The sequence below is a fragment of the Mustela nivalis genome (assembly GCF_964662115.1).
Source record: "Mustela nivalis genome assembly, contig: HAP1_SCAFFOLD_1032, whole genome shotgun sequence".
Classification (NCBI taxonomy): Eukaryota; Metazoa; Chordata; class Mammalia; order Carnivora; family Mustelidae; genus Mustela; species Mustela nivalis.
Genome location: NW_028135632.1, coordinates 156,722 through 170,724, shown reverse-complemented (window position 1 = coordinate 170,724; position 14,003 = coordinate 156,722). Strand labels below are relative to the sequence as shown.

Here is a 14,003-nt window from a genome sequence, read left to right as displayed (position 1 = left end):
GCTCTCACTGTCCCCTCCCAAGGCGAGAACCCCAAGCTGCCCTTTCCTGTGGCCCTAATGGCTTCACCCCCTGCCCCCTCACATTACCTTAATTACGGTGGCCCACAGACTAGCAGGCCCCTCAGGGAGGGTCAAGAAAGCTAACCCCAGGCTGTTCAGTCCAGGGACAGGCTCTCCAAACCCTCCTTGGTCGCTGGTCCTTCATGACCCCCCGCTCCTCCCCCGAACACACTGTCTGACCCATCTTACAGCTTGCAGACCCCCGGACTTAGTCCCAGTGTTTTGGCCAAGAAGGCCAAGGCCCAAAGCAGTTGGAGCCATGCTTGTGTGTGTTGGTCCATGGCCAACACAGGGCCAGGCCCAGGCCCAGGGACCCCACACGCCCTCTACTTGCCCACTACTGTGGACATTCCAGGAAGGACCCAGGGTCCGTCATCCAGCCTCCTCTCCGAGGCTGGCCGCAGAGTGTCTGGGCCCTTAGGTTCAGGCCTGTCTCCCCCTCTCTGCTCCAAATACACCTAATACGTCTGGTGTGCCTACCCCAGCAATGGGCCCTGACCCCAAAGAGTGCTACTGCCCCACCCCAGGCTCTGTCTCCCAAGTACAGCCTGTCACCAACTGAGGCCCCCACTCAACTCACCATCCAGAGGCACCGGGGACGCTGGTGTGAAGTGGGTCCCAGGTTTGTCTGAAAAAGAACCCAAATATCTGAGTTAGTTCTCTCTGAGCAGGCCTTCCCATAGCCTGTCCCTTTGCCCAGTCTGGAGGGGCCACCTCTGCCCTCCCAGACCTCCCCCCTGTACTAGCACCCACCCCCTCCCTTCCCTGGCTCCATTCTGAGCCCCGAGGACTGGCCAAAGCCTGTGGGGGGTCGAAGCAGAGGTCCTTGCTCTTCTCTGCCTTCCAGCTGTAGGCTTGTGACCCGGCACCTGGGGGCCCCAACAACAGCGCTGTGGGCAGCCACACCCCCCCCCCCCAGCTGAGCCCAGCCCCAGGCCCGGCCAAAGCTCCCAGTGCAGTGCCCGCAGCGGCTCCTGCCTCCCAGAGCAGGTTGTCTCTGCAGCTCAGGCCCCCACGAGCCCACGGAGAAGCTTCATGGGGCCAAGGGATCCCAAGAACGGCCCATCCTGTCTCAGAAGATGCAGGTGGCCCCTGTGAGTCCCGTCTCCGCCAGTAGCCTCTGTGTGACCCTGCCTGTCCCCCAGTCAGGCCGGTGGCGGAGGCAAGCCACCTCAGCCAGCAGGAGGCTCACACGAGCCTGGCCCGGGGTGGCCATGCCCGCAACCACGTACAGTTGTTGAGGAAAAGCAGGACAGCGAAGCCCAGCGTGGAAGTGGCCAGCAGGATCAGGCAGACGTTGCAGGGGATCATGAAATAGCGCACCAGCAGGGAGACCCCGCGCTGCTGCCGCGGGTCCCGCTCCAGAGGCAGCGGAGGCATGGCCCTGGGTTCTCAGTCCCCACGCTCAGGGTGTGGGGGCTCCTCAAGGGGCGCCCTTGGGCCTCTCCGGGGCAACTCCCCCCATGCTGGGACCCCCGGGGCAGCTGACAGCAGCCGTGCGCTCAAAGTTCAGTGCGGTCCCTGCCCGGAGAGCCGCGGGACCCCGCGTGGCCCTCGAGGCTCATCACGGGCGGTGGGCAGGGTTCTCCGAAGGAAGAGAAGCTGGGACCGGCCCGCGGCCAGCCCTGGCGTCCACCAGCCGGTAGCCGCGGGAGCCGGCAGCCGTCCGCAGGGCTCCGGCCGCGCTCGGTCTTCCTGGAGCCCGCGTCCCCGCCCGGCCGGCTTCCCGGGAGGCGCCGGCCCGAGGGGCCCCGGCGGCGCGGTGCCGGGCGCGAGGGTCTGCAGCCCCGGCCGAGACCGGAGCGGCGACGCCGGCGAGCAGGAGGCGCGCGCCGGCGAGCGGAGAAGAAAGGGCCTCGGAGGGCCGCGCCTCGGCTCCCGCCTCCGGCCGAGCAGCGCCAGCTCGCGTCGCCCTCGCCGGGGCTGAGGCGGTGAGCGAGGGGCGAGGGGCGCCGCGGAAGGAGGGCGGGAGCCGAGACAAAGGAAGCCGCCCCCGGGGACCCCGCTGTCCGCGGGGAGTCGGGGCTCGCGGCGCAGGGGACCGGGCGGAAGAGGACGGCAGGGCGGCGGCACAAAAGGGGACGCGGGCGCAGGCGGGGGCAGCAGCAGGGGTGGGGGGTGGGGGGCGAGGTGGGAGCCGGGGCCGGGGAAAGAGCAGGGGTCGCGGGGACGGTGGGCGCGGAGCCGGGAGGGGGGGGGGGAGGTAGGAGGCAGGTGCCGGGGCGGGGTGGGGGGGCTAGGGGCGGGGTGGGCGGAGGGAGAAGGGGCGGGGCGGGGTCAGGAGCGGGGCGGGTCCCCTGCGGCGCCCCCCGCTGCAGAGCCGGGTGGGAGGGAGCGGGTCGGCGGCCGAGGCCGCGGCGCGGGGCGGGAGGGTCACGCCGGCTCCCCGCAGGGGGGCTCGCGCCCGCGTGCAGGACTCCATAGGCGGCTGCGGTGTGCGCGCGCTCGCGTGCGCGCGCCCCCGTAGGTGCCCGCGCCGGCCCCGCCCTGGCGGTGGCCTGTGGGGGAGGGGCCCCAGGTGCGCACACAGGTGGTGAGCGCGCCGGGTCCAGCACCGAGGGCGGAGGAGGAGGAGGGGGTGGCGACTCAGGCCCACCCGCACCCGGGAACTGCCCGCAACACCTCAAACCGCCCGCGTCCTGCCCGCCTCCCCTCGGGGACGGAGAGCGGAACATGCAAATGAGCTCCTGGTCGAGCATCATTATGTATATAGTCGCGGGCCTCCGGGCCGGGTCCCGCGGGCCTGGAGCGCCCCCCGGAGGCCACCAGCGAGCGGCCGGGTCGTGACGTCACAGCCGGGCCGGGGCGCGGGGCGGGGGGGCCCGCCCCAAGTCAGGCCTCTCCACGTCGGCCGCCTGAGGACGCCCCTTTCCTAGCTCCTGCCCGCCTGGGGGTAAGGCCACCGTCCCCATCATCCACACCGGTCACGCCCACCCTCCGCAGCCGGAATCCGATAGGTGGCCATCTCTAGGACTAACCCTTCGTTCCCCTGCACCCCCATGCCGCCACTGCCCACAGTCCTTTGGGGAGGGACCCCTAAGCGCTACCGCCACCCCTACCACGTCTGGCCTCTTGGACTAGCCTGGACCTGGTCCCAGGCCTTCGAGGCCCTGCAGTGACCTCTGGCTGTCCCTCTGGGTCGGCTAGCCCTTTCTGGAGAGACAGGAAGAGGAAGCTTGGCCCCCAAGGCACAGAGGATCCCTCTTCTCCTTGGGGTCAGGACCCACCCACCCCAGCCCAGGACCCCTTCTGGTCAGTTCCATCCAAGGGCTGCTGACCAACTCCCCAGCCCTGCAGAAAGACTTTAATTGCACCACTGCCCCCCACGCCATCCATGCTCAGTCACACTCATCTACCCACAGGCCCACACACAACAGACACACGGCTGCCCACTCCCTCAGACTTACACGCTGCGCTCAGGCCTCAGGAGGGGTGTCCGCCCATGTGGTCAGCAGCTCCCCCTTTCAGCCAGACAGCCACCCTTGCCACCCCGGTCACTTGGAGGTCTCATCTCAGTCCACGTCTGGAGACAAGCACTGAGCACAGCCCCTCTCCCCCGGCACAAGCCCTTCTAGTGCAGCGACACCACCCCAGGGCACAAACGGACACCTTGGTGCTCAACTCCCGCCAAGCCTCCAACGGGCCCCTCCATCCTATGCTGCGTCCAGTTGTGTCACACACACATCCCGAGAGCTCCCCCCAGTTCCTGGTCAGGAGGTTGCTCCACACTCCCCCCAACCTCCTGCCCCCTCCCACTTCCTCAGCCCCAGCAGCCGCCTGCCACCAGCCAGGGTCACGTTCCATGAGGCCCATCGGCTTTGACTCCTTTCCATCCTGTGGCCAGGCACCCTAGGGCCATATCCCACACGGGGTTACCATCCTGCCAGGGTCCCCCAGCACCCACAGCGGAGGTCTTCAAACCTCCTCAAACTTTGCAGGAAAAACCAATAAAGGGCAAGTTTCCTTCACCTCACACTGCAGTGGACCCAGAGCAGCAGGACCCCTCAGGAGACCCTGGCCTCGGGTCAGCCTCACCTTCAGGGGTGCCTCCATCCCCTACCTCAGCTCACTGGACCTTGGCACTGCCCACACCACGCGGAGTGCCGGCAGCTCCCCAGGGCGCCGCCCTGGACCAGGAGCACCCGGGGCAGGGTCTGACTTTTTATCTTCTTGGGGCAGGGCTTGGCTCAGAGCCCAGACGCTTGGTATGGCAAGTCAGGCGGTTCACACATTTCCCCACTGACTTGTTACTGCAGTCCCCCAGGAAACACATCCCTTGGCTCAGCAAGGGCCCCGGGGACAGTGCCAGGGGTCGAACGCCAGGCAACGCTCACATGCCCAAGCACACGGGTGCCGTCTGCTGCGGCCACAGCAGCACGGGAAGACTCTGCAGGACGAAGGGGATAAAGCCTCCAGGCTGTGGGAGGGCTCAGCCTAGGGACCCGTGTGAGTCTGGGGTGCGGTGGGGGCTGACAAAGGATTGTCTCGCTTTCAGAGGCTCACATGGGGGCAAGACTGGCCCACAGTGGGGTGGGCCGTAGGGCCTGGCTTGGGGGAAGGGGAGCCAACAGGCAGCCTGTCCTTCCTGGCCTCAGTCAGAGTCTGAGCCCCTAACAGGGGCTCCACACTCCACGCCTTCAGAGAGACAAAGGGCCATTGAGGCCCCAGACCCAGCAGGGGGAGGGGAACACAGCTACCAAGAGCTATTTTGGGATCTTCAGACTCAAAATCATTCAGCTCTGACCAGCCTACGCCAGCACATACCCTTGGAAGGAACAGAGGGTATTCCGGGCCAGAAACGAGCCTCTGGTCTCTGGGCTCCCCCTCAGCCATGTGGGACAGCACACGCACGGCGCAGAGGTTACAATGGGGACACCCAGGTTTGCGTCGGCACTGGGTGTTACGCACTCCTTCCTCACTCACTGGCGTGAATGCACCCTGGGCAGCTCGCACACACGCTCTCGCCTTCAGGGAACAGGAGCCTTGTCCCTCGCCCACACGACACACGTCGGGTTTGCCCCCAAGCACATGCATGTGCACACATGAAGCCTCTCCAAGTACTTCTTTGGACACGAGAAGGAAGCTGGGGGGTGGAGTCTGGAGAAGACGGTCCAGTCTTCTGCTTGTGGTGGCTGGTGGTCCAGTCCACCAGCAACCTGATGGCCCGTTTCTCATGCAGAGGACCCCTTTCTCACTCTGGAGGGACCTGGGCCCAGCTACCCAGGAAAGGGCAGGGTGGAGTGGCCCCACCTTCCCCTCGGCAGGGTCCCAGGGCACATGCCCACACACACCTCTAATGCTGGGCCTCCCCTGGCCGGAGCCACCCCGTCTGTCTGTCCCACATTCCCTGGGGACCTCGAGGTGTGCGTCACAAGGACAGAAAACGTGGCTGCCATGGGTCGCTCAGGTGTAGGCGACCCAGCTTGTCCAGGGTCACAGGGGCCTGGCTGCCCTGGTCAGACAGAGCAGCCCCTCACCTCTGGTCCCCGGTCTCCTGGTGTCTGCCCTCAAGCTGCATTCCATTCCCTCTGGGCCTCGGTGGACAATGGGCACTTCACAGTGGGATGTTGCTGCTGGCCCAGGGCCAGCCACTGGGAAGGAGGCCCTGTCAGGCCCAAGCCTCTTGTTCTCAGCTCAGGTGAGGCCGGCAGGTAGCCGTGTTTGACTCTGGTGGCTGAGGGCCCACCCCTCTGGACAGCAGGCAAGGCTCACCCTCCTGCCCGTGAGTCCACGCGGCAGGGTGGTGGGATTCCGTAGCAGCTCTGAGGAGCGGCTCGGCAAGTCCACATGCTTGGATACCAGCGGCCTAACCACAGGCCTCTACACTTGTCCCTAAGTCCTTGGGGCCAGGGTCCCTCCAGCCCTGTCTCCCTAGCCTGTCTGAGCTCCTGTGTTGTGCAGGCTAGGCGGGCGCTGAGTCAGAGGGATGGTCTGCCCTGGGGGGGGGGGGGTCACCTGGGGGCAGAGACCAGGGTGATAAGGAGAAGGGGTTGCACAGATGCGTGGGGAGAACTTCCAGATGAACACAGCGGCCAAGTCCCAGGGGCCTGCCAGGTGGTGCCAGCGGGGCCAAGGAGCAAGACGGTCAGGAGCCAGGAGCACAGCTCCTGAGGCCCGGGAGCCACATCAGGGCCCGGACCCCGCCAGGACACAGGGGGTCGCCACCAGGGGGCGCCACGGGAACAGGGGCCAGTCGTTGCCCTCAGCAAAAGAAGGAATGGAGTGGGGCGGATGTGTGTCCACACCCTCCGCCCTCTTCTGGGGACACCCCCTGTCCGCCTGCTTCTCCATCGCCACTGTCTCCGGGAGGAAGAGAGAGCTGGGGGAGCCAGGAGGCACCGAGGTGTGGGCAGGGCCTGGAGAACCAGGAGGCCTGGCTGCGCTGAGCCGGGCACCCCGTGGAGGCCAGGAGGGACGCAGCCACCCGCACTGAGGTCTGAACGGGCCATGAGGGTGAGGCCTGGCAGACACCTGCTGGGGCTCGGAGAGGCAGAGAGGTTCAGTAGACAAAGGGGCAGGGACACAGAGACCCCCGAGGGGGAGGTGCGGACAGAAGACAGGCAGGTGTCTGAGGGCAGAGCGTCCCCCAGCCGGAGAGCAGGGCATGGAGGGTGCTGCCCTCGGTGGGAAGGCACAGGCGCCACGGGTGACGGCCAGCCTGCTCCCCCAGCCAGCAGGCCTCCGCCGTCACCTCTGGTTTTCCAGATCAGTCTCCCCCACCGCGCGCCCAGGCTCCGGACCCCTGGGGCTCCCTGCAGCCACTAGACCTCCAGCTGTCTGTCTGTCGGTCTGCCCAGAACACCCCTCCCCCTTTGCCTACACCCCTCGGCACAGAGCACACACGTGGCTTCCGGGAGAAGCCGAGAAGTACATCCGGCCGGAGCAGGCCTATGCACAGGGGACAGCAGCAGCCTCTTCCAGTGAGCCCGTTTCCCGGGTGGACCCTGAGCTGGGTGGGAGTGGGTGGATGTGGCTGAGGCAGGAGCCGGCAGATGAGCGACACCGGGACCTGGCCCCACGGCCTTCCGCCCCAGAAGAGGAGTCGGCTGGGGCAGGGGTCTGTGCTCCTGTGTCCCCAGAGGTGCACTGGACCCTCACATCCTCGGACAGACGCACAGCTGCTCCCGCAGCCACAGGGCGCCACCTGCTTCTCCCAAAGCCGCTGGGCGGTGACTTGTGAGGAGCAGGGACGCCTCAGATCCACCTTCGGCCTGCACAGACCCAGCACTCGGCCTGGCCCGCCGACTCCCTGACTGTAATGCCACCCCAGAGCCCTGCGCCGGACCAGGGTGCCACAGGCGCAGGCTGAGATCATGCACCGGAGCAGCCCCAGGGACTCCGTCCTGTCAGCACAGCACTTTCGTCTCAGGGTTGGGAAACCGCCGTGGTCACTCCCAGCAGCAGAACCGGCAGGAGGAGGTGCCCAGCCCTCTGCCAGTCTCAGGGTGGGCAGCCGGCAGGAACAGGAGAGCCCACAGCAAGCCGAGGCCAGGAGCCCGTAGTGAGAGCCCCCGGGGCGGCTCCCGCCCTAGGCCAAGCCCAGGGACACAAGGGCGGCAGAAACCACAGGCCACCAGCTGGGCTCTGACCACGATCCTCCTGTGCAGAGGAGGACATCTGAGGTTACAGGCACCCCTGCACACATGTACACAGACACGTGCGCACACACATGTGCCGGCCCTGCAGCTGGAAGCAGCTGGCTGCTTGGGAGGACAGAAAGCTCCCCTCTCCTGAGCCTCCACTCCATGGGGGACGGTGGAGGGGGACAGGGAGGGGGAGGGGAGGGGAGAGGCCATCTTCCCCTTCCCAGGTCCAGCGGGAAGCAGACCCTGGCGGGGGGTCTTCCTCAGAGGAAGTTCTCTGGATCTGCTCTGCGGGGAGAGAGGCCCCTTGGAGGGAAGCTTCTCTGCCTACTGGATGCTCCCCCAGAGGCCTAGGTCACCCCCGTCCAGACTCTGAACACAGCCTAGGGCTTGAACATGACCCCCCCAGGCCCCAGTACAGAACCGAAGGGGGCACATGACCCTCCATCGCCGACCTGGCTCACAGGTCACTATCATTAGCGTAGCTGTCACTGGGGTGCTGCCTCTCTTTCCAGTGGGCACTTCCTGGGACTCTGGGGTGTAGAGCACTATGTGGGCTACCGTGGGGACTGCACCTAGAGCCCCCAGCCCAGCCCCCACCAGGCCTCAGTGGCCAGAGTGGGGAGCCTTGACGCCCCTGTCCCAGGGGCAAGGGGAGTGCTAGGGCCAGGAGAGCAGAGCAGATAAGGGGGTCCCTTCTCTACCCTACCCCCAGGAGGAAACTGCTGGGTGAGGGGGAGACAGGGGGGGACTGCCCTGGGTCTCCCAGGCAGAGGCAAAGGGTGGGGGTGGGAAGGAGGCCTGTTCTCCACCCTCCTGTGGTGCTGGGCAGTGGGCTCTGATTCTCATGGGGCTGGGGCATTAACCCTTCAGGAAGGATGCAACGTGGCCACCCGGCCACTGCGCTGGAGGAGGCTGTGCCGGACCCTTGGCCCTGAGGCCGGGGCCCCTGTTCCACTAACTTCCCCAGGGCAGCCCATGCCTTGCTCTGCCCTCCTGGCCCCCAGCCTGTGAGGGCTGGCGGGGTGGGGACAGCGAACTGAGCAGGTGATCTCTCATTTCCTCATCTGTGCAGCGGGGCGCAGCCCCCACAGAGGGGTGGCCAGGGCGGAGCCAGCCCCACCAGGATGTGTCCTGCCCCCCACAGCTCGGCTCGGCGGCACAGCTCGGCACAGCTCGGCACAGCTCGGGGTGGTCAGTGAAGACAGAGGGAGGACGGTTCCAAAACAACATTTTTTTCCATTTCCAGTCTGCAGGGGCTTGGGATGAGGGGGCGGGTGGGGTCTGGAAAAAGCCAAGAGCTGTTTCTACTGGCTTGGCCCGGCCCAAAGGGAAAGACATCCCCAGGGAAGTGAGGAGAGAGCAAGCCCTTTGCTTTCAGCCAGCCAAGCCCACCCCTGGGGCTGCCCCAGCAAAGGCACCAAAATCAAAGCCGAAGCCAGCAGGTGCCCAGGAAGCACCTGACTTCCAGCCAAGGACACCCCAGGTGGGGACAGGCCAGCACACTGGGGGGTCACGCCCCCCCCCCCCCCCCCGGGCAGACTCCTTCCCCCAGTGAAGGCAAGGAGAGAGCGGGGCAGGCTGCCTCCCGTCTGGGCCTGCCTCCCCTCAGCCCTCCTGGCTGACCTGCCTGGTGGAGGGGCCCAGGAGGACACTGGGCGGGGTCTGCAAAGGGGTGGGGTGAGAACCCACAGACTGGAAGAGGGCAGAAGAGGGACCAGGGAGAAGCTGCCTCCCACTTCAGCAGGGAGGAATGTGGGGGGAGTAGGGCAGTAGGGCAGGAATTGGGGGGGGGTATGGAAGCGAAATGCCAGAAAACAGAGCAAAGAGCCCAGGTACCTTCCTGCACATCTCCCTGCCCCGCACGGTGGGGAGCTGGTCCTGCCTAGGGGTGTCTGTCGCCCACACGGGCTCCAAGGCCTGCAGGGCCTGAAAGGAGTCAGGCAGCCCGGGACCTCCGGACTCCCCATCCCGACCCACCGCACGGCCCTCCTTCAGGTCCTAGACAGCTGGCCTGGCCGGGAGGAAGGGAGGCGACTCCCTCGAATCAGGCCTGCCAGGACCCCCTCCGGGGCTGGGCAGGGCTGGGCTGGGCCCGTGCCAGACTCAGTCTGACCCCGTCCCTGTGCCAGGCCCCAGCTGAGGGCAGACAACACTTCCTTTCTCTGTTTCTGGCTCCCAGTGGGGAGTGAAGGGCTCCAGGCCCTCAGCCAGGCCCCCATCCTTTCTGGGGGCTGCAGGAGAAGCGCTAGGACTAGTCCTCCTGGGGCGGGGTGGGGAGGCTGGTAGGAGGCTGGGGGCAGTGTCCAGACCAGAGCAAGGTGGCTGAGGCTGGAGGAAATGCTGGCCTAGCTGCCAGCCCGGGCAGGCTCTCAGGGCGTGGGCAGCTGGCACTGGAAGGGGCCTGCCTACTTCCCTGACAAGGCAGGGGTGGGGGGTCTCCTGGTGGGCGCAGCCAGGGCGTCAGACCTCCCTCACCCAAAGGTGGCCAAGAGGGAGGGACACATACCTGTCTCGGTTATGCCAGGAATGTGGTTCCCCAGCGGGAGGAGGAGGGGGAGGACTTGAGGATGGGGGCGGAGCCTTCCTGGGGGCTGAGGCTGGGGAAGGGGCAGGACCTGCAGAGCCAGGAAGACCCTGCGGGCCTGGAGGGGAGGCGCTGTGTGTGCTGCCCAGTGGCAGGCGTCCCTTCAGGACCTCGCCAGGCAGGGGTGAGAAGGGAGCAGACCCAGGGTGCACCCCAGGAGGTAGGCCTGGGAAGACATGCCCCCTGCCTTGGCCACTCTGGGCCTTTAGGAATGGGGGGGCCTGGGGAGGGAAGTGTGCCGTGGACAAGGACCTCCTGCTCGCAGCGGGGCCTTGTGGTCTCAGGGTGACCTGCAGAGAGGAGGGGTTGCCCGGCTTCCCTCTGGGCCCCGTGGGGCTGGGACAACTATGGAGACCCTGGGAACAGAATGGGGTCGGAGTCAGATGCGGAAGAGTCAGCGTAGCCCAAGTCCTGTCCATCTGAACCCCTCATGAGGGTGAGGCCTTGGCTCACTGAGAGCCACGGACGGAGTCCTGGGCTGGGGTCTGAGTCCTTCCCTCCCGCACAACGGGAGAGGGGCTTCCTCTCACCCCACCCGGCCTGGGAAGGGGGCACAGAATGGTTCCTTCCCCAAGCCAGACCCTGGCTCCAGGGACCTCGTGCCTCAGGGAGGCGCCCTCCTTCAGCCTGGGCTTCTGGGGACATCAGCCCTGTCCTAGAATCCAGCCCCCTCCCCATGGCACCTGGTCTGCTCTTAAAGCAGAGGTCTGTGTCACCCACCTCAAAATCTCTGGCCCCCTCACAGTGGAGACTGAGCTCCTCCCCGCCACTGGCTCCCCGGCAAAGGCCCCAAGCCAGTCCTGGTGTTAGCCCTTCTCTGCATGTCCTCTCCCCAAGACTGTCCTCACCCCCAGGCCCACCCCAGGAGAGCCGACGTCTCCACCCGTCCTGGGAGCTCATGCCATGACTGCACGCGTGTCCAGCACCGGCGCCCCTGCGCTCGAGTCAGGTCCTAGCCTAATGCCTGAGCGCCGGCTGCCCAGGGCACCGAGTAGGTCGGCCTCAGCCAGTCCTGGCTGGGGGGCTCTCCCTGGGCACCCTCCTTTCTAGCTGTCCCCACGCCCAGCCTGGCAGATCGAGAGCCAGGGACCGGCGTGGGTCCAACAGGCTTTGGCAAGATGCCAAACCTTGTTCTGTCCAGGGTGGCCCTCTGACCCCACAGAAGGCCACAGTGACTGAGTCACGGACCCTCAGGCTGGACGCGCCCAGCTGTAGAGTTGATCACTCACTCTATCTCACAAGGAGAGGACACTCTCTGTACCCTGACCCCTGTTCTCCAGCTTCTCCTCACACAGCCCCCGACACATCCCCAAAGCTTGGCACCAGCCTCCCACAGGGATCGCCATCGCCAGGCTACCTTCCCCTGGACCTGTCCAGAGCAGGACCAGGGTCTCAAGTCCTGGCTCTGTGTGAGGGCTGGTCTGGGACCCCTCATCTGAGCCACTGTAGGGAAGGGACCTGCTGGCTTCTCTGTGCGACGGTAAGGCTCCGGGCGCCAGAGCAGCCCCAGAAGCAGATGACGAGGCTGGGCAGAATGCCACAGGCCTCGCCATTTCAGGTGCTGCCCCGACTCCTGCACAGTCCCTCTCAGACCACCCCAGGATCCCACAAAAACCAAGCCAGCACCACACCCTAAGCTAGACAGAATGTGGGACCTCCCTGCTCCCAAAAGAACCAACAGGAGGGACAGAGTTGCCTCCCAGGGAAAGGAAGTCATAGACCCTTCCCACTGGCCCGAGGAGGAAATGTTCTTTCCACCGGCCCCACCGCCCCCCTCCAGTGCAACCCTTCCCAGGCAGCCAAGAGGGGACAGACAGGATGCGGGGGCGAGGGGCAGTTCCTACATTCTCCTGCCACATTCCCCAGCAAAGGGTCTCAGCCCCCAGCTGGGACTCTCCTGGGGCAAAGGGGGGTGGGGCCTGGAAGCCGGGTCGCAGGACTCCAGCTCCCCTCACTGAGGCTGGGCCGGGGGAGGAGGGCTCGGACCACTCAGAGCAGACGCGCGCTCGGTGGACAGCAGACGACTCCGGGGATTCCACATCCGCTCGAACCCCCTAGACGTATCCACGCCACAAAACTCCCTCTTTCCAGAAATGACAGGCCTCTTGGAACACACCGCCGGGCGGCCCCTGCTCCAACCCCTATGCCCCACTCTGAGGGGTCTGCTCACATCCGGGACCCATCCAGACCGGTGTTTGGGCTTCTGCAGGAACACATGCACCTGGTCCCCGCCTCTCCCTCAGAGAAGGACCCTCCAGGAGAGGGTGCTGAGCTTGGGGGGAGGGGAAGCAGAAGAGAAGGAAGCCTGTCCCTTTGCAGGACGGGGACTTACTTGGCTGCAAGACAGCAGACAGCGGCACTGTGGGGCGGGGGCTGGTCCGTGGGAATCCCTACTAGTGTCAGAGATGGAGATGGCCGGACTCAGCTGGGAGATCGGGGGACAGGAAGGAGGTCAGACCACAGGACACGTGTGCTCTGGCCTACAGCCAACTCTCCTGCGCCCCCCAGGGCGTGACGGAGCTCCTCCAAGCCTGCCCTTCAGTCACCGCCCCTGGCAAGGCCCCATACCTTCCACACAGTGCTCCACTTCCTCCAGGTTCCGCAGCGTGATGCGCATGAGGCTGGAATTGAGCATCAGCTCATTTTTGTGGGCTGGCCACAGGTAGGGGGGTGCAGGGTTCACAAAGAAGATCCTGGTGTCCCCAGTGGACACCTGGTTGTCACAGATGAGGGGGTCGCCAAAGCCACCGATCACCACCTTGCTGCCACCGTCAAGCAGGCTCTCTTGGGTCACCATGTCTTTGCCCTTCAAGTACCGCCAGACTCGAACCTGTGGTGGACATGGCGGGAGGGGGGGCAGCTGTCAGTGTCCCCTTTCCACTGGGGACATGAGGCCGCAGGGTCCAGGGACGAGCAGCAGACTGGCCACCTGGGCTTTTTCTTCTCGTCCCACCTCAGCTGCTCAGGCCTGATGTCCAGGGTAGGCTCAAACCCCGGGCAGAGATGGACGGAGATCTCTGGGTCAGCCCCTCACAGGAAGCAGACAAACACGAGGGAGGCCACTGCCTGCGAGGGTCACCCAGAAGGACAGGAAGCCTGGGAACACACACCCTCTCCCAGGAAGCAGTACTCCCACCCCCGAGGTCCAACTGACCCCGGCCGCCTCCCACAGCACCCATCTCGGCTCAGGCTGGGTACGGGAAGGGGGTCCAGCTTCCACGGCCCTACTTTCCCCATCCGCCCACCCACCGACAGCCAGGGGCACCTAACACGGACCCTGCAGTTTCAGGGCAATGGGCTCCGAGCCAGCTTGGCTCTTTGCAGCCCTGTGGGTGGGCTGAGACACCCCCCCCCCCCGCCGACACCCCAGGAGGTGAAAGACCCCTCCTGCTGCCAGGCTCCTACAGTGAACACAGAAGAGGCCGACTCGGAACCACAAGATCAAGTTTGGGCAGCACAGGGTGGCTCCACCCTGCACACTCTCACTCCTGGGGCCCTGAGGGTACCTGCTCTGAAAAACCAAGCCCTGAGACACCCACAGCTGGGGGGCGGGGGTGCAGAAGGGCTGCGGGAGCTGCAGGCTGTGCTGGCATGTCCTCGGGGACATACGCACAGGGGACGGGAGCCCACACACTCTCTGTGAGAAGAAACCCCTTTCTTCAGGGGCTCTGGGAAGCCAAGACTTCTGGAATGGGTGATCAAAGACAATGGTGGCCTGCCCACCTGCCGGGGCCCTGCTGGGAGCCTTGGGACCGCAGCTTCTGTCCGGGTGC

At 65.9% G+C, this 14,003-nt stretch overlaps 1 protein-coding gene across 16 annotated transcripts in view; it reads right to left on the bottom strand.

Annotated features, from left to right (window-relative positions):
- Positions 1-14,003, bottom strand: part of AGRN (agrin) — a 33,127-nt gene that overhangs the window by 17,594 nt on the left and 1,530 nt on the right. For 8 of the 16 annotated variants that reach the window (XM_082750391.1, XM_082750402.1, XM_082750399.1 and 5 more), the window contains exons 2-3: positions 12,799-13,060; positions 641-688 (exon numbers count right to left, since the gene is read on the bottom strand). In XM_082750391.1, coding sequence (XP_082606517.1) covers positions 641-688; positions 12,799-13,060 — 310 coding nt within the window. Of the gene's footprint in view, positions 1-640; positions 689-1,292; positions 2,113-3,467; positions 3,790-4,095; positions 4,216-12,798; positions 13,061-14,003 lie in introns of those variants that run through there. The other 8 variants (XM_082750406.1, XM_082750397.1, XM_082750398.1 and 5 more) reach the window with 4 other exon arrangements.